Source organism: Cetorhinus maximus, chromosome 6, assembly GCF_964194155.1.
Source record: "Cetorhinus maximus chromosome 6, sCetMax3.hap1.1, whole genome shotgun sequence".
Classification (NCBI taxonomy): domain Eukaryota; kingdom Metazoa; phylum Chordata; class Chondrichthyes; order Lamniformes; family Cetorhinidae; genus Cetorhinus; species Cetorhinus maximus.
The window spans coordinates 73229721-73254390 of record NC_135884.1 but is presented as its reverse complement, the minus strand read 5'-3'; the positions used below and the strand labels follow the sequence as shown (position 1 = coordinate 73254390).

General features: G+C 46.2%; 1 protein-coding gene across 3 annotated transcripts in view; it reads left to right on the top strand.

The window, feature by feature from the left end:
* The window catches only part of mst1 (macrophage stimulating 1), a 225434-nt gene that overhangs the window by 130520 nt on the left and 70244 nt on the right, over positions 1–24670 (top strand). For all 3 annotated transcript variants that reach the window (XM_078543851.1, XM_078543850.1, XM_078543849.1), the window contains exons 4-9: positions 1866–1980; positions 3793–3935; positions 11694–11814; positions 13092–13210; positions 17370–17538; positions 20136–20266. In XM_078543851.1, the coding sequence (XP_078399977.1) occupies positions 1866–1980; positions 3793–3935; positions 11694–11814; positions 13092–13210; positions 17370–17538; positions 20136–20266 (798 nt within the window). The remainder of the gene's footprint in view (positions 1–1865; positions 1981–3792; positions 3936–11693; positions 11815–13091; positions 13211–17369; positions 17539–20135; positions 20267–24670) is intronic.

Genomic DNA, 24670 nt, shown 5'->3' with positions numbered 1-24670 from the left:
ATAGTCCTGGTCTCTGGAAGTCCTCCAATAGTCGGCATCTTGGGTACACTCTGCCTCTACCAGCTCCTCAAGCAAGTGTGATGTACCCTCACCACTGTGTGCTACCAACTGATCTGACGCGCTATTGCCCACAAACCTGCCTGTATCTGTGCTGGTGCTTGGTTCGGAGAGATGGTGCGACATGGGTGTGTCTGTCCACGGCTCCTCCTCGGGTGTCAGGGAGGGTCCTCAGGGTCTATCGGGTATCATGAAGATGGCACTGAGGGAGGATCAGGATATGTCAGTTGATTACATTGTAACAAAGTGACTATGCATGAAATACGGCTGTTTGTCAGAATGGACAACTGCCTCACTGAGGCACTGTGATTGGACGAGCAATGGGGACTGTTGATTAGATCTTCTCATTGGAGGTGCCACAATCCTACAGCTCTTACACACTTCCCCAGTCTCTTGCCTGTCCACTGGACCCTTACCTTCCCCTGAGACCCCTGCCTCTCTGCGACCTGTGGACCTTGCTCCAAGCTCCCATTCCAAGTCCAGGGGTCCAACCTGAACTTGGAGAGTATCAGTATGTTGGGGGCCCCACTACCCATTTGTGTGTATTCCAGCACATTATGGCTTCTCTACTAGCAAAAGTGCATTCATTAATCCATCCTCTACCTGCCACACCATCCCAAACTCAGCCCCCCACCTCAAAGAGATACAAGTTGAGGTTTCTGTCAGATTGGCATACCTCAGCCTTCTATACACACAAGGGAAGTGGGCATATCTCCCAGTCTTGGCTGGCACAGGGATAGTTGCCATTTGACAATTTCCATCTCACACCCCTGAGCAACATGATGAACAGCCCCCCTCCAAGACATCCATGCGCAGTTCCATGCAAAGTCAGTGCTCACACTTGCGGATCACAAAAAACCCTTTCCGGCACTGGATCCAGGTGTGGCGTACAAACATCATGCCCGCCCACCTGAGCAGCCACTTCCATCCAGGCCTCCCTCGTCTGGTGGGGTGGCCTCCTATTGCCATCCCACGCCACTCACTGCCTCCACAAGAGTGAGCAAGCACTCATTAGAGAATCATGGGGCAGAGTGCCCATTGGCATTGCCCTCCCTCCTGGCGTGCTCACTGGGTGCTGAGGCCATAGCTGCTGCCAGATATCAACCTCTCTCCTAGATAGCTCCCTGAGGCTCCTCACCAACTCCTGGCAGCAGTTTTTGAATACCCCCACCACAGCCCAGGCCCCCATTGGACCCGGTGCCCACCATGCTCCCACGCCCGTTGGCAGTGTTGCCCCAATATCCAGGCGCATTTCATGCTGACCGGGTCTTAATTGATTGGCCAGTCAACATGAAGTCGCATGTCAGTTGTGATCATGGCCAGAAGTGGATACCGCGTCCACTACTGGGCCCGCCAATCACGCGCACACGTGTGCAAAATTCAGGCCATGTTTCTGGGGCATTGGCCCAGTCTTCTGGATTACTGGTCCACTAACGTTACCACTGCAGTACTGTTCTCCATTGTGATTGGCACCACACATGAATATACAGTGCTCATGTACACATAAGGGGGCCTTTCCCTTTAATAGAATAAACATGAGCCTGGCATTCCGTAATAGCGGCTGTTCCTAATCTAAAAATGACTGGTGCTTCTCTCAAAGAGCAGCATTATTGTGTTCCTGATGAAGAGTTGCATTCAACTCGAAATGTTAATTTAGTTTCTCTCTCCACAGATGCTGCCAGGCCTGCTGAGCTTTTTTCTGGCACTTTCTGTTTTTATTTTAGCATTATTGCTTGTAGCTAACTAGTATGTATTCTTCATATTGACCTATTTCTACACTCTGATGTTGTTCCACATTGACTTTGTAGATTATATGCGAGAATGCATTGTGGACAGGGGAGTCACATACAGGGGACGTGCCTCTGTAACCAGAAGTGGGAAGACTTGTCAGTATTGGAGCACCAATGTGCCTCATGAACACAGGTAGAGTGCCTCTTTGGTGTTTATCTTCTGTTCCTGGTTTCTAACTTAAGTGACGATCATTGGATGAGCACTGATGGGAATGGTTTTGATGTTGGAAAACATTCAGCTCTATTAACCAGTCCAAGTAGAAATGGTGGTGAACTGGCTCACCTCAGGACATCATGCAGAGAAAAGCCTTGCTCATCTGGGTTACCATGGAATAGGTTTAGTTGATCTTCCTGGTATTGAGGTATGTGGTGAAAGGGTTGATCTATGAGAGGAGTTGGGCTGAAGAGGGTAGACCTTTCTGGATGGGTGCCAGCGGATGCCCAAGACTATTCCCGAGAGGCAGTCGGTACACATGTCTTTCTTACCCCAGAATATCTGCATCTTTCAGGTGTATTACAGAGCCCTGCCTGGGAATAATCAAGTCAGAGTTACCAGATCTATGTGAGGCTTTAACAGAGCTCCTACAAGGGATCACTGAAGGCCACCTCCAAAGTGGTTTGTTTTTTAAAAAATACTCACCTCAATGTAGAGCAGGGAGTCACTGCTTCAAGGAAATTGGGCTGCTGCTTATTACCCTCCCATTTGTCCTCAGCCAGGGCCCAGGCTGGTCAATTTTGCAGCACTCCTGCAACCTGCAGCTTGACGTTACAAAACTAACAAGGCCAGGTACCAAATTGCCATAGCCACCTCATTAGCTAGTGTGCATTGTGTTCTTATTGCAAACTGATTCCTTGGTCCTGATTGAAGTCATTGAAAGAGCTCAACCATCTGCTCGAGTTTTGAACCAGGGAATCAAATATCTGACCTGTCATTGAATGAAAAGATGAAATCTCAGGGAACAAGTGACACAGTCAAATCTGGGTAAAAATATTGTTCAATACAGAACAACAGTTTAGTGGATAATGTACTCTAATGCATCTGAAGATGTTTCTACTAACTCAATGCTGGTCAATTAGTGGCCACTTATCTTTTAAGAACAATGCCCTATCATCAATCTCTACATTAAAAACACATATAATGTATAATGCAGCATTTCAGTATGGCACTTTGAAATACCTGTCAAAAGGTTCCTGACTCCAGACTAGGGTTCACACATGGCTCACGACTCCTCTGAGCTGGCATGAACCACATCACCTCTAGAAGCTGGCCCGACTCCATCGAAATTGCAGCAGGTCTGAAATGCCCACTCCTGCAATGGAGCTGGGCAAGGTCGGGAGTGCTGCGTGTGGATTCACTACCCGCACCCTTATCCCACACTGCTACACTGGGGTTGTGGGAGTGGGGGTTTGGTGAAAGTGACACTTGCTCAGTGGTAATATTTCTGTCTCTAACTCAGAAGGTGTTGGTTTCAAACCCCACTTCACACAGTCCATTGTATAAGACTCTGGAACTCTGGCTCTGAATTCTGCATTAGTGTCCAGCAGGATACTTGCATCTAGCAGGAGTGATGGCCCCTGTCCTGTGTTATGCCTTGTGGGATTGCACAAAACTCTCCCACTGTATAGTGCTAACTAATCTATTGATCTGTATGAAGCTGGTTACAGTTGTGGAAGGGGTGTTCACATTGAGATGTGTCAGACTATTAACCGTCCTCCCACTGCTCCCCAATGATCTCCAAGGGAAGATTGTGAAAATATGAAAACAGCTCCCTGTCAGACTGTTCATCACCCTGTCATTGTGAAGATACAAAATGATGGTGATTGGTGAAGGGGAGTTAAAGTGCAGAGTTTCCCTAGGGCAGCGTTTTCTAACCTCTGCTGTCGTATAAAGCTGTATGCTTGTAGAAAAGGTCTGATGTTCTGTCTGGGCTTTTGTTTATGACAGAAACTCGCCAAGTCAATTCCCAGAGAAAGGGCTGGATTTGAATTACTGCCGTAACCCTGACAATGATGAGAATGGCCCCTGGTGTTACACCATGGACTGGCATACCCGGCTGGAGGACTGTGGCATCGCGAGATGTGACCAAGGTAAAGCACTCTTCATAGAATTCAAGGCACTTGGCGGAGAGTCCCCACAAGCCCACCTCAGCATTTGTATCTATGGCAACGTAGTGCAGTTTCATATAGAACAACCCGCTGCTCAGCCTAGTCCACCACCATTTGAGATCGAGTAGAATGCACGGTGCAGTTAGGATTGAGGCCAAACATTCCAGGTGGCCAATTGACCTGAGGGATTAACATGTGCTGCAGCACCGCCATATTTTTTACAATGTATCAGCCCTGGCTCAGTTGGCTGCACTCTCGCCTTTGAGGTTTTGGGTTCAAGTCCCACTCCAGGGCTTGAGTCAAAAAAATCAAGGCTGACGTTCCATTGCAGTACTGAGGGAGTACTGCATGGTCAGAGGTGCTGTCTTTTGGATGAGATGTTAAACTAAGGCCCATCTGCCTCCATGGTTGGATGTGAAAGATCCCATGGCACGTTTCGAAGAAGGACAGGGGAGTTATCCGTCTGTCTCTTCTGCCTTGTTCACCTTCATTGCTTTCCATTTCTCTCCTGGTGTTTGACAAGGTGTTTACTAAAACCCGCTTTCACAGCCATATTTCCTTTCTCAGTGACTGTCTCCGTCTCCGACTCACCCCACGTGGATTTCAACTGAAATTCCATCCCTCTTGTTTCGAACCCACCCAGGATTACAGGTATCTCCGGGACTTAAAACGTTTCTCGGACTGCTGTTCCCGTCGCATTCTGAGATCCACACTCAGTGCCATGCACTGCCATATGAACACACTCGACCTCTCCCTCCAGCAGCACCGCCGCACCCTTTTTCAAAGCTGCGCGTGCCCCCAGTTTCATTTTATTCTTCGTCTCATCCGACGCCTCAACAAGAAACTTTTTCTCTTTCTCTCAAGTGCTAAGGAACGCAAGCTTCAACAACTCATCGACACCAACACCCATCTGGGACCCCCCACCCCTGCTTGTCCCTCCGTCCCCACCCCATCTTCCAATCCCAGCCCCAGCCGCGTATTCACTATACCCCCTGACCTTCCCCTCTCCGATGCTGAACGTTCAGTGCTCAGCAAAGGACTTAGTTTCATACCCTTACGCCCTCATCTCAATGAATTTCGGGCTCGGTACGATGCTGAACTCTTCTTCCGCCGTCTTCGTCTCCGTGCTCACTTCTTTGGGCAGGAGTCCTCTCCCCGTTCAACGGATCCTTTTACCCACCTCCAATATTCTCCCTCCACCTGGACCCCTCCCCCTGGATTCTTACCTTCTCTTGATCTTTTCATTGAGAACTGTCGGCGTGACATTAGCCGTCTCAATTTCTCTGCTCCTCTCACCCATTCTAGTCTGTCTCTCTCTGAACTTACTGCACTCCGTTCTCTCAGGTCCAACCCCAACATTGTCATCAAACCGCTGACAAGGGTGGTGCTGTTGTTGTCTGGCGCACTGACCTCTACCTCGCGGATGCTGAGCGTCAACTCGCAGACACTTCCTCCTACCTCTCCCTGGACCATGACCCCACCACTGAACATCAAGCCATTGTTTCCAGGACTGTCACTGACCTCATCTCCTCTGGAGATCTTCCTCCCACAGCTTCCAACCTGATAGTCGCCCAACCTCGGACGGCCCGCTTCTACCTCCTACCCAAAATCCACAAACAGAACGGTCTTGGCAGACCGATCGTGTCAGCCTGTTCCTGCCCCACGGAACTCAGTTCTCGTTATCTTGACTCCCTTCTCTCTTCCCTTGTCCAGTCCCTTCCCACCTACATCCGTGATTCCTCTGACACCTTACGTCACATCAACAATTTCCAGTTCCCTGGCCCCAACCGCTTCCTCTTCACCATGGATGTCCAATCCCTCAACACCTCCATCCCCCTCCAGGATGGTCTGAGGGCCCTTAGCTTCTTCCTTGAACAGAGGCCCGAACAATCCCCATCCACCACTACTCTCCTCCGTCTGGCTGAACTTGTTCTCACACTGAACAATTTCTCCTTTAACTCCTCTCACTTCCTCCAAATAAAAGGTGTGGCTATGGGTACCTGCATGGGCCCCAGCTATGCCTGTCACTTTATGGGGTATGTGGAACATTCTTTGTTCCAGTCCTACTCTGGCCCCCTCCCACAACTCTTTCTCCGGTACAGCGATGATTACTTCGGTGCTGCTTCATGCTCTCGTCGGGACCTGGAAAAATTTATTAATTTTGCTTCCAATCTCCACCCCTCCATCATTTTCACATGGTCCATCTCTGACACTTCTCTTCCTTCCTTGACCTCTCTGTCTCAATTTCTGATGATAGACTGTCCACCAATATCCATTACAAGCCTACCGACTCCCACAGCTACCTCGACTACAGCTCCTCACACCCCGCTACCTATAAGGACTCCATCCCATTCTCTCAGTTCCTTCGCCTCCGTCGCATCTGTTCTGATGACGCTACCTTCAAAAACAGTTCTTCTGACATGTCCTCCTTCTTCTTTAACCGAGGTTTTCCACCCACGGTCGTTGACAGGGCCCTCAACCGTGTCCTGCCCATCTCCCGCGCATCCGCCCTCACGCCTTCTCCTCTCTCCCAGAAACATGATAGGGTCCCCCTTGTCCTCACTTATCACCCCACCAGCCTCCGCATTCAAAGGATCATCCTCCGCCATTTCCGCCAACTCCAGCATGATGCCACCACCAAACACATCTTCCCTTCACCCCCCCGGCGGCATTCCGTAGGGATCGTTCCCTCCGAGACACCCTGGTCCACTCCTCCATCACCCCCTAATCCTCAACCCCCACCTATGGCACCTCCCCATGCCCACGCAGAAGATGCAACACCTGCCCCTTCACTTCCTCTCTCCTCACCGTCCAAGGGCCCAAACACTCCTTTCAAGTGAAGCAGCATTTCACTTGCATTTCCCCTAACTTAGTCTACTGCATTCGTTGCTCCCAATGCGGTCTCCTCTACATTGGAGAGACCAAACGCAAACTGGGCGACCGCTTTGCAGAACACCTGCGGTCTGTCCGCAAGAAAGATCCAAACCTCCCTGTCGCTGGCCATTTTAACACTCCACCCTGCTCTCTTGCCCACATGTCTGTCCTTGGCCTGCTGCATTGTTCCAGTGAAGCCCAACGCAAACCGGAGGAACGGCACCTCATCTTCCGACTAGGCACTTTACAGCCTTCCGAGCTGAATATTGAATTCAACAACTTTAGATCTTAAACTCCCTCCCCCCATCCCCACCCCATTTCTTCCCCCTCCCTTTTGTTTTTTTCAATAATTTATATAGATTTTTCTTTTCCCACCTATTTCCATTATTTTAAAATCTACAACTAATACCTTGTCAGTCTTTCCACCCCACCCCCACTAGAGCTGTACCTTGAGTATCCTGCCATCCATTCTTAATTAGCACATTTTCTTAGATAATATCACCACCTTCAACACCTCTTTGATCCTTTTGTCTGTCACATCTTTTGATTATCTGCTCCTATTACTGCTTGCTTGTCCCTACAACCACCCCACCCTCAACTTCTCTCCCCCCGCCCCCCACCTTAAACCAGCTTATATTTCACCCCTCTCCTAACTACACTCAGTTCTGTTGAAGGGTCATGTGGACTCGAAACATCAACTCTTTTCTTCTCCACCGATGCTGCCAGACCTGCTGAGTTTTTCCAGGTAATTCTGTTTCTGTTTTGGATTTCCAGCATCTGCAGTAGTTTTTTGTTTTTATCCCCAGTGTCCTGGCCAATAATTATCCCACAATCAACATCGCAAAAACACATTGCTCTTTGTGAGAATTTTCTGTGCATAAATTGGCTGCTGTATTTCCTACATTACAACAGTAACTACACTTCAAAAAGTACTTCATTGGCTGTGAAGCACTTTGAGACGTCCAATGGTCATATAAATGCCAGTCTTCCTTTATGTTACCTGCCAGGCCGTCAGAATTTTAAAAAAAAATTATTTCATGGGATGTGGGTGTCACTGCTTAGGCCAGCATTTATTGCCCATCCCTAATTGCCCCTGAGAAGGTGGTGGTGAGCTGCCTTCTTGAACCGCTGCAGACCCTGTGGTGTAGGTACACCCACAGTGCTGTTAGGAAGGGAGTTCCAGGACTTTGACCCAGCGACAGTGAAGGAACAGTGATATATTTCCAAGTCAGGATGGTGAGTGACTTGGAGGGGAACTTCCAGGTGTTGGTGTTCCCATCTGTCTGCTGCCCTTGTCCTTCTAGATGGTAGAGGTCACCAGTTTGGCTAAGATGCTGCCTATGGAGCCTTGGTGAGTTCCTGCAGTGCATCTTGTAGATGGTACACACTGCTGCCACTGTGCATCAGTGATGAGAGAGTGAATGTTTGTGGATGGAGTGCCAATCAAGTGGGCTGCTTTGTCCTGGATGGTGTTGAGCTTCTTGGGTGTTGTAGGAGCTGCACTCATTCAGGCAGGTGGAGAGTATTCAATCATACTCCTGACTTGTGCCTTGTAGATGGTGGACAGGCTTTGGGGAGTCAGGAGGTGAGTTACTCACCGCAGAATTCCTATCCTCTGCTCTGCTCTTGTAGACAGAGTATTTATATGGCTAGTCCAGTTCCCTTCCTGGTCAATGATAACCTCAGGGTAATGTTAATGTTAAGAGCTAATAGATCATCGATCTAATCTCTCTCAACATTTGGTAAAGCAGATATTTTCCTGTGTCAGGCTTAGCTCAGTTGGTAGCACTCTCGCTTCTGAAGCTGAAGGTTGTGGGTTTAAACCTCACCCCAGAGTCTTGGGCATATAATCCAGGCTGGTACTCCAGTGCGGTACTGAGGGAGTGCTGCACTGTCAGAGGTGCTGTCTATCAGATGGGACATTAAACCAACATCCCACCTACTTTTTCTGACGGACATAAATGAGCCATGACATGATTCAAAGAAGAGGAGGGAGTTTGATCTCCCTACTGTTCAGGCCACTATTTATCCCTCAACTAGCATGGCCATAACAGATTATCTGGCCATTATTTCATTACTGTTTGTGAGATCTTGCTGAGTGCAAATTGGTTATCACATTTCCTACATACAACGATAATTTAAGAAAAGCTTAATCATCTGTAAAGTACACTGAGATAATGAATGTCACTATGGCAAAGTGCTCGATATAAATTATCCATCGTTCAACATTTTCAATAAATACTTTAGTATATTCAAGAATTGCTGACCTGTTTTTAAAAATTTAATTTTCATGTCATCCTATAGGACAAAGTCAGAAAAAAGTAAGACACACAGAATTATTGATAATATTGTTACCTTAAAAGTATGATTCCTTGGCATTTGTATTTGCCATAAACTTAAAATTCAACCTTTATAAATCACTGGTTTGGCCTCAACTGGAATATTGTGTCCAATTCTGGGCACCACACTTTAGGAAGACCTTAGAGAGGGTGCAGAGGAGATTTACTAGAATGGCACCAGGGATGAGGGACTTCAGTCATATAGAGAGTCTTGAGAAGCTGGAATTGTTCTCCTTAGAGTAGAGAAGTTTTAAAGGGAGATTGAAGTGAGGTGTTCAAAATGATGAGGGCGAAAATAAGGAGAAATTATTTCTACAGATTTAAGGTAATTGCTAAAAGGCGAGATGAAGAGTCTTTTTTTATGCAGTGAGCTGTTATGATCTAGAATACACTGCCTGAAAGGACAGGTTGAATAGTAACTTTCTGAAGGGAATCAGGCTTTGGGGGAAAGAGTCGAGAGCTGGCACAGGCACAATGGCTTGGATGGCCTCCTTTGTGTCTCATCCTATGGTTAGAAATAATCAGCATAAAATGGTTTAAGTAAATGACATTTCTCCCGTGTTAGGCAATGGAAATAGTGTAAGTTATATTTGTATTTGTAGGTGTTAGGAATGAGTTTTAAGTTTAATTTGTGTTTTTGTATTTGTGTGTTAAGAAAAGGGAAAGTTGAGCTTTAGTTTCGCTTTAAAAGATGCCTGCATTCTAATGAATGGAAGATAAAACAAACACAAAGTAGAAAAAAACTGTGCCTAGCAACAGGAGGCCCCACAGAGACAGGAAAGTCGTTTCAGTTCAGTTTGAGTGCAGTTGGTCAGTGGGCTCCAAGGCTGAAAGGAGTTGCCAGCAGAAGCAGCATAAGAGAAGGACAGATAGCAAGTCCCAAAACAAAGTTGACCAGCAGAAGCAGAGCAGGAGAGGGAACTGCAAGGAGCAGGTTCCAAAAACCAAAGAAGAAAGCCCCCAAAACCAAGGAGTGGAACAGGAAAGGTCCCAAGAGGACAGTTAAGTCAAAGGACAAGTACAGGAATCTGGAAAAGGTCCTGTTAAGTGAGGATAAGAGTGAAGAGCAGGGAAAGACTCCAAGCTTAAAAGGAGAAAGCTGCAGGACGCAGATTTAACGCAATATAGGCTAGCGAGAAGCCAGAAGAGCCAAAGGGACAGCTAAAGGTCTGTAACTCTTTACTATGAGCATGTGAAGCAGGGGTGTTCTGTTGGCACAGCTGAGTCAGTAAGAGAGAATGCATGGAAGAAAGCTTGAATGTATATGGCGATGCAGGAGAGAGGGACCTTGGAAGGAGAGTTTGAAACCCTGCAGGTGGACCCTTGTGGAAGGCATATGAGAGAAAGTGTCATTTGGGAGAAGATTCCAAAGCGAGTCCTTGGAGAGTGGAGATTGGAAACCCTTATGTGAAAGATGGAGTTCAGTGAGACCGGTTGACTCAGTGTGACAAGCATCTGGGGAGGAGTTGAAGAGAGATCCATAGCATCTGTTTGAGGTGGCATCTGTCACTTGGTTTCAGAGTGTGGTGTGTCTGACCACAGGTCGCCTATTGGTTTATATGGACTGTGTACTTACTGTGAACATTAGAGTACAGGATAGCTTTTGTAACTTGTGTTTTCCTTACAAATATGTATATATCTGTAGAGGTATAGTTGTGGCTGAAGGAGTATTGTAATATAGTTCATCTTTTCTTGTTTAATAAATGTTTTATTCTTTTGTTGAAAGTTCATCAACTGACTTCTGTCACTCTGTTCAGTAGCCACCCTCCACGTACCTAAGCAAAAAATAAATGTTAGGATCTATCAAGCTGGGATCTTGGCTTGTCCAGTAGTAACATCAGCCTGGGATCATAACACCCCCAATTTGGTATTTGCTTACTGCTGTTTAGTGTGCAGCGGCCACATTTACTGCAGTTAGTTAGTAATGCAGTCAGTAGATAGCCAACCTTGACAATATCAAAGTCTTTCGACATATCATTATTACCCATTCAGACACTTAATCCCCACACCTGCTTACAGCACAGGCACCCAGAAACTGATGGTCAGGTCACTTGCTGAAAATAAGTTTACTTCCTGTAAATACAAGAATATAGTAGTGAACTTGATAAAGCATGACTTTTATTCCTATTATGTCTAGTAAAGAATGAGAAGGGTTCTTCCCCTGACAACTCAATTCTACCCAGTGACACTGTGTTGAGTGGCCATGGGACAATGAAGGCAGCATGCCACTGAGTATTGGACGGACATGGATTCATTCACATGGTGAATCTCTTGAGGGGAAGTCAAAAAGTCTGTTCGCTGATAGGTTGAGATGAGCAGTCCCTTGAACTAGGATAGCTGTTCCCTGTTGACCTAGCAAAGGTGGACATTGAAGTACAAAGTATAACCTTTGATAATTAGAAATGGACATGTTTCCACTCGCTGATGAGATGGGGAGAGAGAATCATCATCACTCCTCATTAAATGGGGTTGCATGAAAAGATCCTGAAAGCGTCTGACATGGCGTGTTTCTGTTTTATTTCCTCAGATGCATGTTTGTTGTGCAACGGTGAGGATTACTCTGGCTTTATGGACCACACAGAGAGTGGGAGAGAGTGTCAGCGCTGGGATCTCAGTTATCCACACTCCCATAAATACCAACCAGAGAAGTATGTGACTGCTATTTCACTGTTCAAAGCAAGCAGTACAAAATTATCATTGAGACACCTGGATGCTGTTAACAAAGAATGCATTGGATCATAAGAGAGGACAAATTGCTACAATATTCCATAGAGTAACCTCACTGAGCTGAACAGTACACAGTAGCAAGCTCTCAGTTTTGATCCATAATCCATGTTGAGTGAGGGTGGTGGCAGTATTGGAGCAGGTTTTCTGTTCTGTGACATAATAGCAGCAATGCAGTAAGATGTGCCAGAGTGTAGTTCACTCCTGCCCATAGGATACAAGAAGGTGATGTCCTGCAGCATGCTGCTCAAGGTCAGTTGTAAGCATTGCCAGAATGACAGCTGATGGACAGGCCTCCCGCTAATCTTCACTTCTTTCTGGAGGTCCCTGGCTTTCACTTGCTGCCTTTCTGGCACAAAGATGGGGGTCAAGGACTCGACCCAAAATTGGGTCCAATCGCAGCAGAGAATGAAGGAAAGTATGGGTGGCGAGGCCTATCACGGACTACCACAACTCGTCCCATTGGGACTCCTCCCAGGCCTTCCCATATCCAATTGGCCACACGTAATGGCAGTGGCTGGGTCATGGCCTGAATTCCCAGTCGATGTCCTCCCTGTGTTCACCGCTGCCCAATGCTATCATGGGAAAGGTGACACCAGACACCAGGAAGTGACAGTAACAGCTCTGAGGGTCCCCATGAAGGGAGAGAGCTATGTGGTGGCCTCTTCTCCCTCTGTTTCAGCCCCACACTTACCTTGCTTTGATCTCTGCTGAAGTGTACAAGACAGCTGATCATTGGGGCACTTGAGCCTCTTTAGCTGCCTGACTGCCCCAGCTGGTGCTGGGATTTCAGGGTTAGGCATTGGTGGGATTCCTCTAGATGACGTGAATGCCACCAGGGCCGGCCATATAAATGAGATGGAAACAGTGTTCGATGTGTCAGTCTCTGTGGCCCTACCAGGTTTATACAGACACTAGCATAACTCTTGGGGTCCCAGAAGCATGTTTATTTTCCCACCACATCAAGATACAGTCCCTAGGGAAAGCCCACAGAATAGACTTTGATCCCATCATTCTAGGATGGATTCGAATCCAAGTAAAAGGCCAGAATGCTAAACCATTGGGCCACCCTTTCTCCCCAGCTCATGCTTCTAGCATCATGATTAAGTTGAGGCGTCTTTTTGTGAGACAGATTGGACATGGTTGGTACCAGCCTAGTTTCTAACACTGTTATGGTTCCTCCCCCTTCTGATGGACCAAGGTACCCTGAGAAGAACTTGGATGATAATTACTGCCGCAATCCAGATGGCTCACTCCGGCCCTGGTGTTATACCACTGACCCTAATGTGGAGCGTGAATACTGCAGCATACCGAAATGTGGTAAGTGAAGCTACTGAAGGGAGACTCTCAATAGGCATTGCACCTTTTTTTTATATATATAACTCTATATATATATAACTCTTGGCCAAGTATTTCAGCTCGTTCCCCTGGAGGTGCTGACTCTCATTAGGATACGGGGACACAGACAATGGCAACCCTTCTCTTCCTCATCCAAGCAACTATTCCTGATTATATACAATTAAACATTGAGACTCAGGATCAGCACAGGACCAGTTCAGACCCTTGCCGGCCAGCTGGATGTCTCTGTTTTCAAAGTCTGTGAAGACCTTGATTTCAGGCATCCCTCCACCGGTCTGCGGCCTCTCCCTCTTTTGTCTGCCAGCTTGTCCTGCATGGATAGAGATGGAGAAAGTATAAGCAGGACATCTGTCAGGCTAGATGGTAATTATACCAGATGTGTGTGGGTGGTGAGTGGTCCCATGGACGGGATGAGGACAATGAAGGTGTGTGTGAGAGAGAGTGAATGGTGATGTCCCTTGAACTGGCAGTGAGTGAGGGCTCTGTGGGTGTGTGATGGGTTTGTGAGTGTGTGAGTTGAGAGTGATGAGAAGAGTGACTTACCCTGGCAGAATGGAGGAGATCATTCATCCTCTTGTGGCACTGGGTGGCTGTCCCCTTCTGAAGGCCGTTGGTGCTGACCACTGCTGCCACCGCCTCCCAAGACTGGTTGGTGATGCCGCTGCCCATCCTGCGGCCAGAGCGGGGATAGAGGACATCCCGGCGCACTTCATGGCATCCAAAAGGTGTTCCAGTGACGTGTCATTGAACCTGGAGGCTGCAGTCTTTTTGTTTTTCATGGACATCTTCCATGCAGCAGCCATGGTTTGGAAGCACTGAGATGTGTGCGCGGCTGGACTTTAAATATGGTGCCTAGTGTGATGAAGCAGCGAGGTGATGGTGTGGCTGGTGACTGAGGGCCCACCCACCATTGAAATGGTGTGTTTCCCAGGAATGTATAATTAATGTGGTGGCTTTGTGCCGATAAGGCATGAAAAACTGCCATTGCGGCCGGTGGGGGTAAAACGTTGTTTACCCGCTCGCTACTACACTTAGTGCAAATCTGGGACGATTGCACTCTGACTGCGGCATCAAGGAACCCATATCAAATTGAAATCAATGGGAATCAGGAGGAAATCTCTCCACTGGCTAGTCATACCCAGCTCAAAGGAAGATGTTGTTGGTTGTTGGAGGTCAATTATCTCAGGCTGTAGAGTGACTGAATGTCTTGGTGAATATTGATGTGTGGAGGGACTGAATGTCCTCATGGAGAATGGAACAGTAGAGGGACTAAATATCCTGGTGGAGTTGGAGTTGGAGAAGGCTTGGATGTCCTGGTGGGGAATGGAAGTGCGTAGGATTTAGTGGAAAGGAGACGACTGGGGCCAGAAATTTGGAGGGGAGTCAGAAAAGTCACAGGTGCAGCTGTATGACGTGGAAATAGGTGAAATGTTAAGAAATAAGCAGGCTGGATCAATCAGGCTACTGGAACATTCTTGCTTGTGTCCCTTGAGGAAGATGTCAAAGGAAGCTGTCTAGGTTTGAGAGGCTATGGGGTTAGAGGTCATGGGGAGATGATCTCCCGAGACAGATGGATGTCTACTGCTATTATCATTTAGAAAGGATTCTGTTCTATTCTTTTAGGTCCAATCTTTTGCCTACACATTTGCCTACATTGAAATCCATTTGCTAGTTTTTCCCATTCACTTAACCTATTAATATCACTTTTCAATGTTATGCTTCCATCTACACTGCTTACTATGCCACCTGTATCTGTGTCATTGGCTAATTTGGATTTGTGGCTTTCTAAACCATCAACTAAATCATTATTGAATACAGTGAATAGTTGAGGCTCCAACATAGATCCCTGTGGGACACCATTAGCCAGACCCTGCCAATTAGGGTGCCTGCCCATTATCCCTACTCTTCTAACCAGGTCAATAATTTATCTTCAGTTTCAATAAGCCTCAACTTAAGCTCAATGTTTTGGGAGGAACTTTATCAAATGCCTTCTGGAAGTCCATATAAATAACATCCATAGACATTCCCCTATCCACTATTTTAGTCACCTCTTCAAAAAATTCAATCAGATTTATCAGGCATGGCCTATCCTTTACAAATGCATGCTGGCTTTCTATGATCAACTAAAAATTTTCAAGGTGTTCAGTCACCTTGTCCTTAATTAGATTCTAGAAACTTCCTAACAACACATTCCAGGCTAACAGGTCTATAATTTTTAGGTTTTCCTCTGTCATCTTTCTTAGCTGTCACTATTCTCAGAATTGGACCCGAGAGAACAAAGTTCAGAGAGAAAGAGATTAGTGAGTAAGGGAGTGGGGTGGAAAAATTGAAATGTCCAATGTCCCACCTGGGATTCTCAGTAAGAAGATCAAGAGAAAGGAAGGGTGGTGGGAGGAGGTCCAGTCCGATCAGGGTGGCTAAAGGCAAGAGAAGTGGTTGGATGTACAGGGACAGTGTAGACTTCGAAAGATGAGTTCAGCATCACATCCAGCTTGGAATTTGTTCAGGTGAGGTTGTAAGGGGATGAATCTAAGGCCCTTGTTGAGGACGGATTGCCTGGTGTCAGTGAAGGGATGGTGAAAATACAGACAGAGTGAGGTTGGAGGAAAGGAGAGGGTCAGAAGAGAATGAAGAGGAAGAACGATGAGGAGGAAGTCTGACATCCAAGAGTGGTAGACGTTTAGGATTCTGAATGAAGATAACAATTGAGTTGTATGAGACAAAGGTTGAAGTGGTACTGAGGACCAGTACAGCTCTGAAATTACATTTGGTGGGGATGTGGAGAGAGATAGAGAGCAAGTGTACAGCAGCACATGGCGGAGTGGCTAGAGGAACAAGTATCACAGGGGTACCATCCGAAACAGGAAGCGTGAGATATGAGCTGGAATGCAGATAGAATGAATGGGGAGCTGGAGACAGTTGCCAGCAAGTGCAACTTTACCAAGTACAAGATCAAATTCAAAGGATGGCAAGATAGATGAACTGGGTAAAAAAAGGTGAAAAGCAAGTGGGGGGTGGGTTGAGAGTGGGGGGTGGAGGGATGGGCTGACAGAAAGAAATTGCGCACATTTATATAGTACCTTTCACAACCTCAGGATGTCTTACTGTATAGTCAATGAAATACCACTTGAAATTTAGTCACCACAGTGCAGCACATCAAATCCAGCTATCCAAAGTCCGGCAGCGTCCAAAGTCCAGCAGCGTCCAAAGTCCGGCAGCGTCCAAAGTCCGGCAGCGTCCAAAGTCCGGCAGCGTCCAAAGTCCGGCAGCGTCCAAAGTCCGGCAGTGTCCAAAAGCCAGCAGTGTCCAAAATCCAGTAGTGTCCAAAACCGGCACTGTCCAAAGCCCAACGGTGTCCAAAAACCAGTGGTGTCCAAAATCTGACCGTGTCCGAAATCCAACAATGTTGAAAGTCCGGCAGTGTCCAAAATCTGGCAGTGTCCAAATACCGGCAATGTCCAAAAGCCGGCAGTGTCCAAAACCCAGGAGTGTCCAAAAACCGGCAGTGTCCAAAATCTGGTAGTGTCCAAAATCCAGCAGTGTCCAAACACCACCTGACCTGCAAAGGAGCGCCCAACCTGACCCCAATGGCTAATAAAACGGATAACTCTGTACGGGTTAAAAAAATAGAAGTCTTGATACAGATAGTGCTGGTGATAGACTGTGCAGGGCAACAAAGTTAAAGCAATTGTGTCAAAAAAGCTAGCAGATACCCCAAAAATGTCAGATCTAGCTTTGTTATCCTCAATAGTAAAGACAGGTGAAGTTCCTTGGTAAAAAGATGTATAGAAAGGGTAGAACTCCAATGGATAGAAAACACTTCAAGATGTATTCTAAAGGAATTTATTCTCTTGATTTCATTTGTCCTCTATTCATTGAATTAGGGTTCCGATTTTTTTTCCTAAAGCCGGCATGGTCCGAAACCTGACAGGGACTCAGCCCGAGGTTAGCGGTTTTGCATTGCAATGTGAGAAGCGAAGGGTTAGTAAATTAAACAGAAACAAATTAATGTAGGCGCTGGAAGCCAAAAACAAACATTTACCTGGTCTTATTTGGGCATAACGAAGAATTTTTGCTCCTGTTTAACTTTTTCTGTTTGTGCTTTTCTTTGATCGAATAGGAGGGCAGCACAAGCTGAAAGATGTGGAGATCACCAAGAGATGTTTCAAACACAATGGGGTCGGATACAGAGGAACTGTAAACCAAACCTCGGCCAGAACTTCCTGTCAACGTTGGGACCAGCAGCACCCACATGCACACGAGTTCACACCAGAAAACTATCCCTGCAAGTATGGAACAATCCGAGGCTTGAACTATTACTGACCAGTGTAAATTAAAGTAACAAGCAGCCACTGCACATTACAAAGGCAAAATGGTACAGACATTGGGAATCTGAAATATAAACAGAAAAAGCATGAAATACGCAGCAGGTCAGGCAGCATTTGTGCAAAGGCCGATGACCTTTCATCAAAACTGGAGGTTGTTGGAGATTAAACAGCTGTGACACATGTACAGAGCTAGCGGAAAGGTCAGATCAGCACCTCCAATAAGCCTTCCTTTTTCCTCAATTTAAAATTCCTCTTCACCAGAGTTGACAGTGTTCTCCACCGTGTCCAATCTATTTCATGTATTTCTGCTCCCAGCCGCTCCCCTCCCTCCCAGAATCATGATAGGGTTCTCCCTGTCCTCACCTTCCACCCCATCACTCTCTATATTCAACAGATTATCCTCCGCCATTTCAGCCACCACCAAACACATCTCCTCCTCCCCTTTCAGCATTTTGAAGGGACTGTTCCCTCCATGACACCCTGTAGACTGTCTCTCTCTCTGCGTTAACTCTCTCTATCCTTTATCCTTCACTTTATCCATTATCTCTCTCTATCCATTAACTGTCTCTCTCTCTTTCTCCATTAACTGTATCTCTCTATCCATTAACTAGCTCTCTCTATTAACTGCCTCAGTCTATCCATTAACTGTGCCTGTCTATCTAATAACTGTGTCTCTCTATCCATTAGCTGTCTTTCTATCCATTGGCTATCTCTCTCTCTCTGCTTGCTGTACCTCTCTCCATTAACTGTCTCTATCTCCATTAACTGCCTATCTATTAACTGTCACTCTATCCATTAACTATCTCTCTATCCATTAACTGACTCTCTCTATCCATCGGCTGTCTTTCTATCCATTAACTGGCTCTCTATCCATCGGCTGTCTCTCTCTGCCCGTTAACTGTCTCTCTATCAATTAACTGTCTCTAGGTTAGCTGTCTCTCTCTCTCTCTCTGTTAGCTGTTTTTTAAATTCATCTATGGGATGTGGGCATCGCTGGCTGGACCAGCATTTATTATCCATCCCTAGTTGCCCTTGAGAAGGTGGCGGTGAGCTGCCTTCTTGAACCGCTGCAGTCCATGTGGTGTAGATACACCCACAGTGCTGTTAGGAAGGGAGTTCCAGGATATTGACCCAGCGACAGTAAAGGAACGGCGATATATTTCCAAGTCAGGATGGTGAATGACTGAATTATATTAATCATTTATTTATGTTGCTTTTTAAATATATTTTATTAGCTTTACCATGAATTTGTGTACTATTTTAAACCTTAGGGATAGAAAACATCTTATCCATTTACCAGATACTCACCAAACTCCTTTCCCTGTAGAAGAGCAAGAACTAATTCCTACAGGGTGAGAAAGATAGAAAAAAGGAAACAAACACCTCCTTCCCCCTCTTCACCAAACTCCCCCTCTCACCAAACTCTTCACTCAGTTACCTCAGATGCACTCCGTTTGCCCTTCTCACTGTGACATTTAGAAGTTGCATTGATATAGTGTTTTTGACAGCCTTAGTCCGCCCTAAAGCAATCCATAGCCAGTGAAATACATTTCAGGAATAGCCTTTATAAAGAAACATCTTCTATGTTTAATCCATTAACCCCTGCCTATTGTTCGCTGTTAAATCTGCAGCTACATCTCTGGAGCAATGATTTAAGCTGAACCTGCTGCTCTGTGCCAGTGTTTTCTTTGAAACACGTTCACAGCCACTATTGTGGCACTGCTCACACTCTTCCTTGTGTTTGTTTCAACCTTGGCCCAGTGGTAGCATTTCCACTCCTGAGTTTGAAGGCTTTGGCTTCAAGTGTCACTCCAGGGAGTCAAACGCATAACTCAGTCCAATACATTTTTTTCTCAAAAATACGCTTTATTCATAATATTTGTAAAAATACATTGCAAGGCTTTTCAATATGAAAATTACAGCAAGTGCCATAAATTTTGACTTGCCCCCAAACAGTACATTCTACTCTTAGGCACCTCTATATGATTATAATTCTTTTGATTTTTTTCAATATACATTCCAGGTCAGGCATATGATCCAGCCCAGAGCTCCCAGTGCAGTACTGTGGGAGTGCTGCACTGTTGAAGATGGTGTCTTTTGGAAGAGATGTTTAACCAAGGCCCCATTCACCCTCTCAGGTGGAGGCAGAAGATTCATTGGCATTAGGGTAGTTTTCCCTGGTGTCCTGTCAGTAATCCTCAGCCACTATCACTAAAACACGTCGGCTGGAGCCCCATCACTGCAGGAGCCACTGTGGGAGATTCCGCAGCCCAGCCAAAATTCCATTGACTTTCAGTGGGACCGGACCACCCTGGCAATGGGTGGGGCCAGAAAATCCCGCTCTTAGTGTCCTGATTATCACATTGCGGCATGTGGGACTTTGGTTTATGCAAATTGGCTACTGTGCTTCCTATTATGCAACAGTGACTAGACTTCAAAACCATTTCATTGGCTGTCAGATGCTTTGGGATGTCTTGAGAGGGTCAAAGTCTACAGACTGCATTTGTGTCCAGAAATAATGTTGGGGTTCCAGACCTGAATCTAATCTGTTGTTCCAGGGGGTTGGAGCAGAATTATTGCCGAAATCCTGATGGGTCAGAAGCCCCTTGGTGTTTCACAATGGATGAAAGAGTCCGGACCGCATTCTGTTTTCAGCTTGAACGCTGCGATGATGACATTGAACCTGAAGGTAACTTGAACGGAGCAAGGGGTGTATGTATCACTGTAACTGTCCAAGGGCTGTCCAAGGTCACGCTGAACAAGAGCATTGACTGAGAACAGCACCTGAGAGCACACTGACAGAGAGGGAGAGAGAGAGTGAGAGTCAGAGAGAGAGGCACGCAAACAGAAAGAGAGGGAGACAGAGAGATGAGAGAGACAGAGAGAGACGGAGAGGGAGACAGGGAGAGATGAGAGTCAGAGAGAGAGAGAGAGAGAGAGACAGAGAAAGAGAGGGAGAGCACTGACTGAGAGAGAGACAGAGAAGCACTGACTGAGACAGAGTTTTATGTTTTTGGTTATCAGGTTCGCTTTGTCTGGTGAACGCTAGCTGCCCCTTGATACTAGCAGATTAGTTGGTGCTTGAAACAATATAGGCAGAGAGACCGATTAACTGAACAAACACTGGTAATTTATTGGAACTAAGAACAGAGCACTGACACCATGAGTGCTTCTTCAATCACTTCCAGTCTAGACTTACAGTTACCAAAGAAGCCTACGCTATGTAACGATTGGTCAATACAGTCACATGGTCAACTAACCACATTCTCTTAAAGGTACATAGCACTCCACTTTGCCACATCCTTCCCCCTTTACTAGAAAGTACAACTGACAAGATTCACAACATTCCAATTATTTACGTGAATAACTATTTACAAGTCAGGTCTCTCAGGAGGCTTCCTGGGACGTGTCGAGCGTCGTAGTTCAACAACCTTGGCCAGTTTTTCCGAGACCCCCTTCTCAGGGGTCAACTGTCCACCAGGCTCTTCAATGGAAGTGGGCAAGTTTGTGTCTTTGACTGACTCAGGTCCAACAGGCCCCACCAGTACTTTCAAATCGTGCAACATTTCTTCCACGTATGGTACAGACGCAAATGATGGTGGCATTCCTTCTTGCGGGATTGTCTCTCTTCTCTTCAGATGATCCACGTGTTGTTTAATTATTTGGCCATTTACCAACACATAATAGGAGAAAGGTCCTGTCACGGCACTCACTTTTCCTAATAGTCAATTGGGCCCATCCCCAAAGTTCTTCACGAGAACTGTGTCTCCCACCATGAAATTTCTTTCATGCTTATGGCCATCATGTCTAGCCTTTTGGGCCTCTTAGCTTCTCTCCACCCTCCCTACTAAATTTGGCCTGATAAGAGTTAGACGGGTGCGAAGACATCTCTTCATTAGTAATTCAGTGGGAGCAATACCGGTGGCCGTGTGTGGTGTCGTCCGGTATGCGAACAGGAGCCGTAACAATCTGGTGCTGATGAAATCCCTGTCCAGCTTTTTCATTCCGGATTTAAAAGTTTAAAAGGTCAGCCAAACCATTAGAGGCGGGTGGTAAGGCGAGGTTTTGATGTTAGTTATTCTGTTGAGGGTTATAAACCTGTGGAATTCCCCGCTGGTAAATGCAGTCCTGTTGTCTGACACAAGCACCTCTGGTAACCCGTGCACTGCAAAACTCTGTCGCAAATTTAGTTGGCAGCAGACGTGGGTGACTGGACATCGTAGATATCCATCAGCTTGGAGTGGGCGTCTATTAATAAAAGGAACATCATGCCCAAGAAGGGCCCTACGTGTTTGACGTGGAGGCGCACAACCATCCAGGCCATTCCCAGGGATGCAATGGAGCTAAGTGGGGGTAGCTTTTGTACCTGCTGGCATTGAAGACAAATTTTGACTAGGGTTTCGATGTCCGCGTCCATCCCTGGCCACCACAAGTAGCTGCGCGTAAGCATCTTCATCCTACTAATGCCAGAGTGAGTGCTATGTAATTCGGCCAGTAATGGCCTTTGCCCTCTCAGGGGCACAATAACCTTAATTCCCCTGAGCAATATGCTGTTCTGGTAGGTGAGCTCATATCTGTGATTGAAATAGGGCTTCATGTCATCAGAGTTTGGCTCGCCTGACCATCGATTCAACACCTGCTCTCGGACGTGAGATAAAAGTGGATCTCGGCTTGTCCACTCACGGATTTGTTTGGTCTGGACAGGGGAGGAATCCAAAAAAGTTAGTACTAAGACAAGTTCCTGGGGAATTGGAACCTTCATGTTGTTATCTGGCAGGGGGAGGCAGCTCAGCACGTCCGCATGTGCGTTCTGGCTTCCCAGTTGGTGAATAAAAGTGTATTCGTAAGCAGCCAATATCAGTGCCCAGCTCTGGATGTGAGCAGATGCGATGGGGGGTATCGCCTTATCCTCTCCAAATAATCCCAGCAGAGGCTTGTGGTCGGATATAATGTGAAAATGGCGACCATGAAGGTATTGATGGAATTTCTGAACACCAAACACAACAGACAAACCCTCCTTCTCGATTTGAGAATATCATCGCTCTGCAGCACTGAGCGTGCGATATGTATAACCAATGGGTCGTTCGGAGCCATCCACCATCCAAAGTGAATGTACAGCCTCTACGCCATAAGGGGAGTAGGTTAAGTTAAGCAAGTTAAGATCAATTCTTTGGGTCAAGATGGACCAGTAGGGCCGATGATCTTAACAATTGCTTTACCTTCAGAAATGCCTCCTGGTGCGGACCTTGCCAAATCCATTTATGGTTTTTCTTAACAATGTGTATAACGATGCCAGTGCGGGTCATAGATTTGAGAGAAATCTCCCATAGTAGTTTATCATGTCTAAGAAGGCCTTTAGTTCTGTAGTGTTTCTTGGTGCAGGTGCCTCACGAATAGCCTTGACCCTTTCATCCACGGGATGCAGGTCCTACATGTCACCCCAAGTAAACTAACTCTTTGGCTTGGAAAAGACATTTTTCTTGCTTCAAACGCACCCCCGCTTGTGAGAAGCATTTCAGCACCTCCTCCAAATTAGCTTACTGTTCTTTGTCAGTCCAGTGACTTGGACAATATTCAGATAAACAACACACATGGGGCAGTCCTTGAAGCAGATTTTCCATGGTACTCTGGAAAATAGCACACACCGAAGAGACCCCAAAGGGCAGTCGAGTATATTGATACAATCTTCGATGTGTATTGATGGTCACGTATTCCCTGGAGCCTTCTTCCAATTTTACCTGCTGGTAGGCGTGACTCATGTTGAGATTTGAATATGTGATGCTCCCTGCCAATTTCAAATATAATTGGTCAATCTTCGGTATAGGGCGTCTATCAAGTTTGGCCACTCAGTTTACAGTTAACTTATAGTCACCACATAAGCAAACACTTTGGTCTGGCTTCAGTACGGGTGCTATGGGTACCACCCACTCGGAAAATTGCACCAGTTGTAAGATACCCAACTTTCCAGCATGTTTAGCTCAGTCTCAACCTTGTTCGGTAGAGCATAAGGGACTGGTCTGGCTCCGATAAATCTGGGGGTTGCATTAGGGTCTATGTGGATTTTGGCTTGTAGCCCACAAAGCCTTCCTAGCTCCTCACTGAAAATGGAAGCGTACTTTTGTAACAATTCCTGTAAGTTTCTCATTCTGATTTGAAAAATCTCAGCCCATTGCAGTTTAATCTTTTTGAGCCAGTTGTGACCAATTAAACTGGGGCCTGCCCCAGCTGCTACTATAAGGGGTAAATTTGCAGACTAATCCCCATATTGCACCAGGCCTTGACATATCCCTTTCACTCTTAATTCTTCACCTGTATATGTTTTTAATTTAGTGCCCGATTCTTCCAAACTTAAAGGATGGACTCCTTTATTCAAGTGTCTGAACGTATGTTCTCCCTGTGACAGACATTGATGCCCCAGTATTGACCTCCATCTTGTTCATTGACTCTAATGACTACCTGGACTGGCTCAGTGCTCCCCACTTTCAGGTTGTGTAATGGATCGTTGTCAGATTCTGCTTCCTCTGGTTTTTCAACGAGACAGATTTCATGATTTCTATCTTTGTTTTTAAAATGCTGTCTCAGCCTATCTTGACAGTGCCACATTATGTGACCATTGCAGTGGCAGAAAAAGCATTCGATATTTCTGAACTGTCAGTCGCCTGCAGGCTGCCTGGACGCATTTCTCTCATTAATGTCGTGGGTTTCACTGTGTTACTGTTGTTCTTCAATGGTCTGTACACCATGGGTGTTCCCCGCCTTTCTACAGAGTCTGACATTTTTGTGCCTTTTGTTACCGGCCCTTCTTGCCTTACAAGATGGACTGTGCCATTTTGTGTATCTTTTATTGCCTCTGAGCCTCTAACAGCCTCTCCATGGCTGTTGTCAATTCTGATATCTTACTGAACTCTAGATTAGTTTCAGATAGGAATTGCTTTTGAATAGCATTGTCCCTGATTCTGCACATCAATCGGCCTCTCAACATGTCATTAATTGACATTCCAAACTGCTAATTCCTTTAAAGCAGCTACATAGTCAGTGATTGTCTCTCCTGGAAGCCTATTCCTCGAATTGAGTTTAAAATGCTGCGTAGTGA